This window comes from Pan troglodytes, chromosome 12 (genome assembly GCF_028858775.2).
Source record: "Pan troglodytes isolate AG18354 chromosome 12, NHGRI_mPanTro3-v2.0_pri, whole genome shotgun sequence".
Taxonomy (NCBI): Eukaryota; Metazoa; Chordata; class Mammalia; order Primates; family Hominidae; genus Pan; species Pan troglodytes.
In genome coordinates, this window is record NC_072410.2 from 9,867,793 (window position 1) to 9,879,952 (window position 12,160).

Below are 12,160 nucleotides of genomic sequence, written 5' to 3' on the forward strand. Positions count from 1 at the left end.
ATCATTAATCAGTTAAAAATTGCATTCACCTGAATAAACATATTAAGATGTTCTTCCTTTGCATTTCCTGGTACTTCAAATGTGATTGTAACAATACTCTGTAAATCAAGGGAAATAATAATAATTCTTTATAGTAATATCAATGTTTTTTAAATCACAAATTTTAAGATGAAAAGGAACATATTCATGGAATTTTACATTGCTTAAACCATATATATTAGGTATTATACTTTCCTCAGCATATGTGCTGTTTTTTTGGAATTAGCAACTCCATTTACTACATTCTGCACAGGTACCAATGGATTTAGTATTTACACAAACTACTACCTTGTATTTTAAAAAACTCACTCAAAAACCCTGATGAAAGGGTCCTCATTATTTAATTCATTCTTTCATGGATTCTCAGCAATAAGAATATATGTAACACATACAATGTACTCACTACACAGGGCCAGGTACTTTTGCCTGAGTCACCTCATTTTATTTTTTGACTTACTCTTCACAACAATCCTGGGGAGTGAAGATAACTATTTCATTTTATAAATTGGGGAAAATAAGGGTCAAAAAAATAAGCTACCCAGAGCCAGGAATAAAACTCAAAACCAAAGTAAATTTCTTCTCTTAAAAAAAAAAATACAAAAGAAAGGCTTGGCTTATCTTTAACTGAATAAGCATGTGCCAAGAGGAGAAGAGTTCTTAGCGATGAGAATGATAGGATAATGCCCTCTTTGGCTTTAGTAAGGGTGACATCATCATGTATCGAATATTAACTTTAGGATTTATTTTTCTTCTTTATCTTGATAAATCTCTCACTGTCTACCCTAAAGAAACAGAAGCTTAACATTTCCTCTAACAGGTCACCTAATTAAAACCCAAACCTCCCTTTGCCAATATAACCCCAAATTTCAAACTCAGAGATGAAAATACACAAGGGCTAAGCATAACATTATAAAAACATACACCCCACCTTGGAAAATAGAGGCTCAAAAGCCAAGCTCAAAATGAATTTAAAAAGGTAGAAAATAATATACTAAAGCACATCTTTGCATAACTTCCTAGAACTGCATATCTGGCCTAGCAATTTTACTCACCATTACATAATCATACAGGCTTACAGCAGAAAATACAAAAAGACCAAAACTATTTTATAATCCAAACTCAAGAGAATCGCTCAAGTATTAAAGACCAATTTAGGCAGAAACATATGAGACATTTCTTTCTTTCCATAGCTTACCGGGGAACAGGTGGTGTTGGTTAACTTCCTTAGTGGTGATTTGTGAGATTTCGGTACACCCATCACCTGAGCAGTATACACTGCACCCAATTTTTGTCTTTTATTCCTCATCCCCTTCCCACCCTTTCTCCCTGAGTCCCCAAAGTTCATTGTGTCATTCTTATGCCTTTGCATCCTCATAGCTTAGCTCCCACTTATGAGTGAGAACATAGCGATGTTTGGTTTTCCATTCCTGAGTTCTTTCACTTAGAATAATAGTCTCCAATCTTATCCAGGTCACCGCGAATGCCATTAATTCACTCCTTTTTATGGCTGAGGAGTATTCCATTGTATGTATATATATCACAGTTACTTTATCCACGCATTGATTGATGGGCATTTGGGTTGGTTCCACGTTTTTGCAATTGCAAATTGTGCTGCTATAAACATGCGTGTGCACGTATCTTTTTCGTATAATGACTTCTTTTCCTCTGGGTGGATACCTAGTAGTGGGATTGCTGGACCAAATGGTAGTTCTACTTTTAGTTCTTTAAGGAATCTCCACACTGTTTTCCATAGTGGTTGGACTAGTTTACATTCCCACCAGCAGTGTAGAAGTGTTCCGTGTTCACCGCATCCATGCCAACATCTACTATTTTTTTGATTTTTTTATTATGGCCATTCTTGCAGAAGTAAGGTGGTATCGCACTGTGGTTTTGATTTGCATTTCCCTGATCATTAGTGATGTTGAGCATTTTTCCATATGTTTATTGGCCATTTGTATATCTTCTTTTAAGAATTGCCTATTCATGTCCTTAGCCCACTTTTTGATGGGACTGCTTTTCTTGCTGATTTGTTGGAGTTCATTGTAGATTCTGGATATTTGTTCTTTTTCAGATGTATCTATTATGAAAGATTTTCTCCTTCTCTGTGGGTTGTCTGTTTACTCTGCTGACTGTTCCTTTTGCTGTGCAAAAGTTCTTTAGTTTAATTAAGTCCCAGCTATTTATCTTTGTTTTTATTGCATTTGCTTTTGGGTTCATGAAATCCTTGCCTAAGCCAATGTCTAGAATGATTTTTCCAATGGTATCTTTTAGAATTTTTATAGTTTCAGGTCTTAGATTTAAGTCTTTAATTTATCTTGGGTTGATTTTTGTATACAGTGAGAGATGAGGATCCAGTTTCATTCTCCTACATGTGGCTAGCCAATTATCCCAGCACCATTTGTTGAAAAGGGTATCCTTTTTCCACTTTACGTTTTTGTTTGCTTTGTTGAAGATCAGTTGGCTGTAAGTATTTGGGTTTATTTCTGGGTTCTCTATTCTGTTCCATTGGTCCATGTGCCTATTTTTATAACCGTACCATGCTGTTTTGGTGACTACGGCCTTATAGTATAAGTTTGAAATCAGGTAATGTGATGCCTTCAGATTTGTTCTTTTTGCTTAGTCTTGCTTTGGCTACGCGCATGTGTATGTTAAACCATCCCTGCATCCCTGGTATGAAACCCCTTGATCATGGTGGATTATCTTTTTGATATGTTGTTGGAATCAGTTAGCTAGAATTTTCTTAAGGATTTTAGCATCTATGTTCAAGGATATTGGTCTGTAGTTTTCTTCTTTGGTTATGTCCTTTCCTGGTTTTGGTATTAGGGTGATACTGGCTTCATAGAATGATTTAGGGAGGATTCCTTCTTTCTCTCTCTTGTGGAATAGTGTCTTTAAGACTGGTACCAATTCTTCTTTGAACATCTGGTGGAATTCTGTTGTGAATCCGTCTAGTCCTGGACATTTTTTTGTTGGTAATTTTTTAATTACCATTTCAATCTCCCTGCTTGTTACTGGTCTGTTCAGGGTAATTCTTCCTGATTTAAGCTAGGAGGGTTGTATCTTTCCAGGAATTTATCCATCTATTTTAGGTTTTCTAGTTTATGCATGTAAAGGTGTTCATAGTAGCCTTGAATATCTTTTGTATTTCTGTGGTGTCAGTTGTAATATCTCCCATTTCATTTCTTATTGAGCTTATTTGGATTTTCTCTCTTTTCTTGGCTAATCTTGCTAACGGTCTATCAATTTTATTTATCTTTTCAAAGAACCAGCTTTTTGTTTCATTTATCTTTCGGATTTTTTTGTTGTTTTGTTTCAATTTCATTTAATTCCGCTCTGATCTTCTTTCTTCTGCTGGGTTTGTTCTTGTTTCTCTAGTTCTTTGAGATGTGACCTTAGATTGTCTGTGCTCTTTCCAACTTTTTGATGTAGGCATTTAGGGCTATGAACTTTCCTCTTAGCACCACCTTTGCTGTATCCCAGAGGTTGACAGGTTGTGTCACTATTGTCATTCAGTTTGAGGAATTTTTACATTTCCATCTTGATTTCAACTTTGACCCAATGATCATTCAGGAGCAGGTTATTCCATGTATCTGCATGGTTTTGAAGGTTCCTTTTGGAGTTGATTTCCAGTTTTATTCCACTGTGGTCTGAGAGAGTGCTTGATATAATTTTAATTTTCTTAAAATTTATTGAGGCTCATTTTGTTGGCTATCATATGGTCTATCTTACAGAAAGTTCATGTGCTGTTGAACAGAACGTATATTCTGTGGTTGTTGGATGGAATATTCTGTATATATCTTTTAACTCCATTTGTTCCAAGGTACAGTTTAAATCCACTGTTTCTTTGTTGACTTTCTGTCTTGATGACCTGTCCAGTGCTGTCAGTGGAGTATTAAAATCCCTCACTATTATTGCGTTGCTGTCTGTCTAATTTTTTAGGTCTATTAGTAATTCTTTTATAAATTTGGGAGCTCCAGTGTTAGGTGCATATGTTTAGGATTGTGATACTTTCCTGTTGGACAAGGCCTTTTTTCATTATATAATGTCCCTCTTTGTCTTTTTAAACTGCTGTTTCTTTAAAGTTTGTTTTGTCTAATATAAGAATGGCTACTCCTGCTCACATTTGGTGTCCGTTTGCATGAAATGTCTTGGTCCATCCCTTTACCTTAAGTTTATGTGAGTCCTTATGTGTTAGATGAGACTCTTGAAGGCAACAGATAGTTGGTTGGTGAATTCTTACCTATTCTGCAATTCTGTATCTTTTAAGTGGAGCATTTAGGCCATTTATATTCAATGTTAGTATTGAGATGTGAGGTACCACTCTATTCATCATGCTATTTGTTGCCTGTATACCTTGTTTTTTTGGTTTTTGTTGTTTTTCTAATTGTATTTTTGTTTTATAGGTCCTGTGATATTTATGCTTTAAAGAGGTTCTGTTTTGATATGTTTCCAGGATTTGTTTCAAGATTTAGAGTTCCTTTTAGCATTCTTGCACTAGTGGCTTGGTAGTGGTGAATTCTCTGTTTGTCTGAAAAAGCTGTATCTTGCCTTCATATATGAAGCTTAGTTTTGCTGAATACAAAATTCTCAGCTGATAATTGTTTTGTCTGAGGAGGCTGAAGATAGGGTTCCAATCCCTTCTGGCTTGCAGGGTTTCTGCTGAGAAATGTGCTGTTAATCTGGTAAGTTTTCCTTTATAGGTTACCTGGTGCTTTTGTTTCACAGCTCTTTCTTTCATCTTAACTTTAGATAACCTGACGACAATGTGCCTAGACGATGATCTTTTTGCGATGAATTTCCCAGATGTTCTTTGTGCTTCTTGTATTTGGATCTAGGTCTCTAGCAAAGCTGGGGAAGTTTTCCTCAATTATTCCCCCAAATATGTTTAACAAACGTTTAGATTTCTCTTCTTTCTCAGGAATGCCGGTTATTCTTAGGTTTGGTCATTTAACATAATTCCAGATTTCTTGAAGGCTTTCTTCATATTTTCTTATTCTTTTTTCTGTCTTTATTGGATTTGGTTAATTAGAAGACCTTGTCTTCAGGCTCTGAATTTCCTTCTTCTACTTGTTCAATTCTATTGCTAAGACTTTCCAGAGCATTTTATATTTCTATAAGTATGTCCATTATTTCCTAAAGTTTTGATTGTTTTTTATTTATGCTATCTAGTTCATTGAATATTTCTCCCTTTACTTCTTGTATCTTTTTTTTTTTATATCCTTACATTGGGCTTCACCTTTCTCTGGTGCCTTAGCTTAATAACCAACCTACTGAATTCTTTTTCAAGTAAGTCAGAGATTTCTTCTTAGTTTGGATCCATTGCTGGTGAGCTAGTGTGATTTTTTGGGGGGTGTTAAAGAACCTTGTTTTGTCATACTACCAGGTCGGTTTTCTGGTTCCTTCTCATTTGGGTAGGCTCTGTCAGAAAGAAGGTCTAGGGCTGAAGGTTGTTGTTCAGATTCTTTCGTCCTACGGGGTGTTCCCTTGATGTAGCACTCTCTCCCTTTTCCTATGGATGTGGCTTCCTGAGAGCTGAGTTGTAGTGATTGCTATCTCTCTTCTGGAACTAGCCACCCAGCAAGTCTACCAGGCTCCAGGCTGGTACTGGGGGTAGTCTGCACAGAGTCGAGAGATGTGAACCATCTGTGGGTCTCTCAGCTGTGGATACCAGCACCTGTTCCAGTGGAGGTGGTAGGAGGGTGAAATGTACTCTTTGAGGGTTCTTAGCTTTGCTGGTTTAATGTACTATTTTTGTGCTGGTTGGCCTGCTGCAGGGAGGTGGCACTTTCCAGAGAGTGTCAGTTGTGGTAGTATGGAAAGGAACAGGTGATGTGTTGGGCTCTAGAACGCCCAAAAACATGAGATATTTAATCTCCACTGTTACTAGTAATAGGAAAAGCAGAAAAGTGCTTTCTTGCTTGATAAGAGAAGTACAAGCAGACTAAAAAAAGGTTCAAATTGAACTTGCAAATGTGAGACTTTTAAAAGTACTTATTTTGTCACAGCAGTCAAGACACTAACAACCACCTAAATGTCCAGGACAGTTGAATGGATAAAATAAATGTGGTAATATACATACAACCAAATATTATGTATCCTTAAAAAAAAATCCTTTCATATACTACAACATGGATGAATCTTGAGGACATTACACTAAGTGAAATAAGCCAGTCACAGAAGGACAAATATTGCATGAATCCACTAATATCAGGTGTCTAAAACAGTAAAACTCATCAAATCAGAAAGTAAAATGGTGGTTACCAGGGGTTAGAGGGAGACGAAAATTGGGAGGTGCTGTTCAATGGGTATAATTTTAGTCATGCAAGATGAAAAGTTCTAGAGATCTGCTACTATATTGTACCCTTAAAAATTTGTGGAAGAAGGTAGGTCTCATGTTAAGTGTTTTTTACCACAATAAAAAATATACAGTCATGGATACATAAAGAGAAATGAGCTGTTGGGCAATTTTGTTGTTATACAAACATGATAGTGTACTTACACAAACCTAGATGGTATAACCTACTACACACCTAAGCTATGCTGTATAGCCTGTTGCTCCTAGGCTACAAACCTGTACAGCATATATGTTACTGTACTGAACAGTGTATGGAAATAATAACACAATGGTAAGTATTTGTGTGACAGTAATTTTTCAGCTCCATCGTAATCTTATGCAGTCTGACTAAAACGCTGTTATGCAGTGCATGACTATACTTATTTTTAAATCTTAATAAACATACTCTATTTTAAAACTATTTTTATAGCATAAGGTAATAATAATATGCATTTTTAAATGACAATTATTTTATTTCTTCATTAAAGGAATCACTACAATACCTAAAAGTCCACATAAAGATATACAGCAAAAGGTTGTCAAATGAAACATAACTGTCAGTTAAAAAAAAATAAATTTAGTCTTCAAAAATGTTTAAAATGTATTTTAATGCAAGTTGGAAAACTATATTGAGAATGTCGCAAAATACGACTCAAAATTGCTTTATTGTTAAAGATTTTAACTTAATAAATTTTTTTGAGATGGGGTCTCACTCTGTTGCCCAGGCTGGAGTAGAGTGGCACAATCATGGCTTACTGCAGCTTTGAACTCCCAAGCTAAAGCAATCCTCCCACTTCAGCCTCTCAAGTAGCTGGGATTACAGGTACATGCCACCATGCCTGGCTAATTTTTTGTATTTTTTGCAGAAATGGGGTTTCACCATGTTGCCCAGGCTGGTCTACAACTCCTGGGTTTTAAGCATTCCACCCACCTTGGCCTGTCAAAGCGCTAGGATTACAAGCATAAGCCACCACACCCAGCCTAAAGATTTTTATAATGATTTCTGCTTTTGTCAGGTTAAATATGTGACTTAATATTTTTAAGGGGTACGATAAACTCCAGTATGAGACAAAAAAGGCTTTAAAAATTAAGATAACGCATCATGGGGCTCAAGAAGGATGATCTATATTTTGGAACCAGATGTTTTCCTACACCAATAAACTCTTTTCACGTTAGAAAAACCCTGAAAAAATCTGTAATTCCCAGTGCAGAAGATAAGGGTCACAACTCATAGTTGGTTCTAATAATAAACTAAACATTATTTGTCACTTGGGTTTTCTCATCTACCTTCCCACTCTCCAAACCCAGGTGTTCCTTATGGGGAATAAACAAAGAATCCATGAAAAATAGATAACTGCATTAAAAATTCAGGGATAGAGCCTTAATAACACATACATACTAGGTCCTAGGTATTACCCATTTCAGAGTTTTTTTTTCCAGTTTTTGTTTTGAATCTAAAATCAACTCCTTTTTCCATGTATGCCGACACAGAAAGAAACAGAAAAGTGAGGCAATAATTGAGAAAACTAAAGCAAAATGAGGAATTGTCTCTAAAATAAAATTTAGGAACAACTTACTCAGGTTTGTTTATTTAGTCTGTTTCTTCTTTAACCCACTGGGTTATTTCTCCATTTTCTACTCTTTTGCAAACAATACCTAACATACAATAACTTTTATATGTTTTCTTCATCCAGAACACTAAGCCCCCTAATGTGCTTAAACTCAAAATCTGGACCTTCACACTCTATCCCTCTGTTCTTCTTTGCCTGTATAATATCTATACTATAATATCTGGCCACCAGGGACAACTGAATATATGGCATTATCATCCAAATCACTCTGCCTTCCCGATTTTTCTATTTCTAGGTTTCTCTAGTCAATCTAGGCTTGTTTCCCATCACCCCTTCTTTTCTTTCTGATCCATACTCAGTCAGACAGGATATTCAGGCAAGTCTACTGGTGAAACAGCTCTGGATTTATCCCATTTCTAGTCTCACTGTAACCAACATGTTTCAGGCCCTTATCACACAGTATCTTCCCGCATGGTCTCCTGACTCTAAAGTCCAATCTAGCTTACATAACACTCCTAGACAGCACTGCTTGAGTTCTCTTTGTCTAGCAAATTATAACCTAATACCTTAGACCAGGATTCCAGTACCAACTCTCCACTAAGACTTCTGTACCAGAGACCTACTCATCTATAAGATTATCACCTTCTCATTTTAAAACATCCGTATTGCTCTTTTCCTTACTTCTTCCCGTCAAAAAAAATCCTACCGTCAAAAAAAAATCCTACCAGTTCAAGGTTATTTTTTGTTAAGTAAGTCAGAATAGCACTTACCCCTTCTTTGACTAGGAAGGGGCAAAAAGGAACTCTTTACAATTTTGGATATCTTTTGTATCTTGACCTGAGTGGGAGTTAGAAGGATGTGTGTTTGAATGTGCATATAGACAGATATATAGGTACAAATATATGTAAAAATACATTGAGGCCGGGCACAGTGGCTCACGCCTGTAATCCCAGCACTTTGGGAGGCCGAAGCAAGTGGATCACCTGAAGTCAGGACTTTGAGACCAGCTTGGCCAACATGGTGAAACCCCATCTCTACTAAAAAAAAAAAAAATACAAAAATTAGCTAGGCATGGTGGTACATGCCTGTAATCCCAGCTACTCAGGAGGCTGAGGCATGAGAATCACTTGAATCTAGAAGGAGGAAGTTGCAGTGAGCCAAGGTCACACCACTGCACTCCATCCTGGGTGAGACTCCAGCCGGAGCGAGACTCCGTCTCAAAAAAAACCAAAAAAACAAAAACAAAAACAAAACCCAAACATTGAATTGTACACTAAAATTACACATTTGCATGCTTTACTGTATGCAAATAAATAAACCAAAACCAAAACAAACAAACAAAAAACTATCCTCATGAAGCATTTGATGGGGTTCAGGACATGCTATCCCAAAATATGGCAACTCAATATTTGAGAAAATGGCAGAATCAGGAAGGTCACTCTCACCTTCTCTCCTGAAGCAGGTCATAAAACCTAGGAAAGATTTTCTGACCTTCCGCTGATGCAGGTCATAAGACCCTCATTTAAGAGGTGCCCTCTCTATACACAGAGGAAAAGAACATCCTTAAGTCTGAATATGAAGGGTCACAGAGAAAAATCTGAGCAAACAGGCCTTGCTAAGTTCTTCCCAGTTTATTATTAGATCATACTGTTTTATCTAATTATGCTTCTCCATTACTATCCTCTTCCATATCATAACTAACAGAAAACATACACAGGTATGTTTTATGAAGGCTCCTGTGTCAAGTAAAACTTACTAAATAAATTTGTGTTGAAATTTCTCTTGATAGTTGGTCTTCTGTTAGAGAGACCTCAGCCACGAATCTAGTGACAGGTGAGGAAAAGATAAATTTCCTCCCTTACACCTCAGATCCACTAAACCAAATGAAATTGTTCATGCCTCTGAATCCCATAGCCCTTTGGCTGTGATACTATTTTCCCCTATGTTTATATTATCTAAAGCAGGACAGTGCATCAGAATCTCCTACAGAGGCTACAAAAATATAGATATGCCCTATTTAGTAGTAAAGTGACATAATGTCTGGAATTTGCTTTAATATACTACACCAAGGGCAATAGGTACATACAGGCTCATTATACTATTCTACTCTTATGCACGTTTGAAATTTCCTATTAAAATACATTTGTTTTTTTTAAATACTCCAGGCAAAAGAAATGTTGGGAGGATAGGTGAAATAAAATCAGCTAAATGTTGATGCCATTTAAACTGGGTGATGCATACAAGGGGTTTACTTTACTATTCTGTTTATTCTTTAATATCTTTGAAATCTTCCATAATAAAATGTTAAAAATATACATTAATATACACATACCCAAGTCCCAATCCTGGAGACTGAGGGGTGAGAACTACTGAGTTATCAAATTTTTTTTTTAAAAGGTCCACATGTGATTCTGATTTATACCCCATTTGAGAAACACAGCTTTTCATTCTTTTAACAAATATTCACTGAGTATCCACCAAGCCCTGTACTAAGCAATAAAGATTTTATATTTAAGGAATTTATAGACTAATGCAAGGCAAAAGCATTTCAACCAAACTACAAGGCATCATAACTGCCACAATAGGGGTTCATTCGAGATTCTATGGATGGAGACACTGGCCGCTCCAAATGTTCATGGTAAGTGAGTACTGCGTTTTCTTCATCTTTTCATCCCTATGATTCTTGGCATCATGTTCTTTACCCAGAAGCTCAAATGTGCTTCATGTTCAACTATATGACAGATACCGACTATCATAAAGAACTGGTTTTTTTTTTTTTTTTTACCATAAATTCTATCTCCAAGGACTTGTATTTCTCTCATTTATTCATTTTAAAGATAAGTGAAGAGGAATATCCTATTAACAAAAGTTTCACAGGGAAAGGTGCCACAAACATAGTCGCAAACCTGCTCATAAATATGAACCAAAATGAATACAAATGCAAGTAGCTGTTATCTTGGCCCTATTACAACCAATAGCAATTCAAAAATTGAGTGATCACTTGAGAGAGAGGAAGGAAGATTAGGCACACTGCTCACTTACACATCCCCCACTCCACCCCTCAGGGTTTTAAGAGGAACAAAGAAGTTATCCTAAAGCTCTACGATCTATGATCTGCTTAACAGAAACGCAGGTACAGTAAAATTATATTTAAATTGTTCCTAGCATCTTAGATATATACCTTAGGGATTAGAATTTTAGAGCATGAAAAACATCTTAAGGAGTTCAAATTTATAGTGCTACCTGAAGGTGAAACTCCAAGTCAATTTTTATTTAAATAAGCCATGCTTATATCAGACCTTTCTTAAACAATTCAACATACTTAAAAACAGACTGCCTATAGAACCCCCAGGCTGCTTTTAAGGAGTAATCCCTATCAGAACTAACCAATATGCTAAGCAATCTACAGAATGGAAAGGCTAGAAAGCATGATTTCCTCAGATTCTAAAACAAATCTGGTTTGATGAATTCCTATTATGTGTTAAGAAATAGAATTAGACTATGTCAAAAGCATTTAAGATTCCAAAAATTATCAACACAGTTCAAGAATACCATTTTAGAAAAAGTTTATAATAAAATAGTCCTAAACATAGCCTATCTAGTTAAAGAGGTCCTTTAAAAACATTGATTAGGAATTTTGGATTTAGATTTTTTTTCTTTACCTGATCAAGGTGAGGTTGTGTTCCTGGCACATGCTGAAGTTTTTTCTGCAAACTAAAAACAACTGATTAGAAATTCAGAGATGAATACACTTCTGATTTAACTTTATAAGTTATTTAGTGACACAAGGATAATGAAGTGATTTTCCATAACTGACTATTCTAATATTCTGTAATTCCAATTTTACAAGTTGTTCACAAATTCCAATAGAGAAAAGCTGGCAGATTAAGTTTTTTTAAAATTTCTTTTAAAAAAAACCACACATTCATATATATACATATGCACAGAATAAAGAGAAAAACTAGTCTTTTAGCAACACTATTTTGTATGGTTAAATATGTCAGCAAATTTCTTTACCATTCCAACAGGTTTAATACAAACTTAAATATATATATAACCATTCTAGTATTGCTTAGAGTTCCTTAACTTTCTCCTGCTTCCTAATATGAAAACAATGCTGGCACCTAAAGAAAGTTGAAAGGATAAATTTTCCTTTATCAATGTTTTCCCTTGAACTTATTAAAAAAGAAATAGTATCCATAAATATAAATTTCCT

The 12,160-nt window shown here is 35.7% G+C and overlaps 1 protein-coding gene across 18 annotated transcripts in view; it reads right to left on the bottom strand.

The window, feature by feature from the left end:
- ZNG1B (Zn regulated GTPase metalloprotein activator 1B) overlaps window positions 1–12,160 on the bottom strand; it is an 84,845-nt gene that overhangs the window by 28,194 nt on the left and 44,491 nt on the right. For all 18 annotated transcript variants that reach the window (XM_054677345.2, XM_054677341.2, XM_054677342.2 and 15 more), the window contains 2 exon segments: window positions 11,607–11,658; window positions 30–98 (listed from right to left, as the gene is read on the bottom strand). In XM_054677345.2, coding sequence (XP_054533320.1) covers window positions 30–98; window positions 11,607–11,658 — 121 coding nt within the window.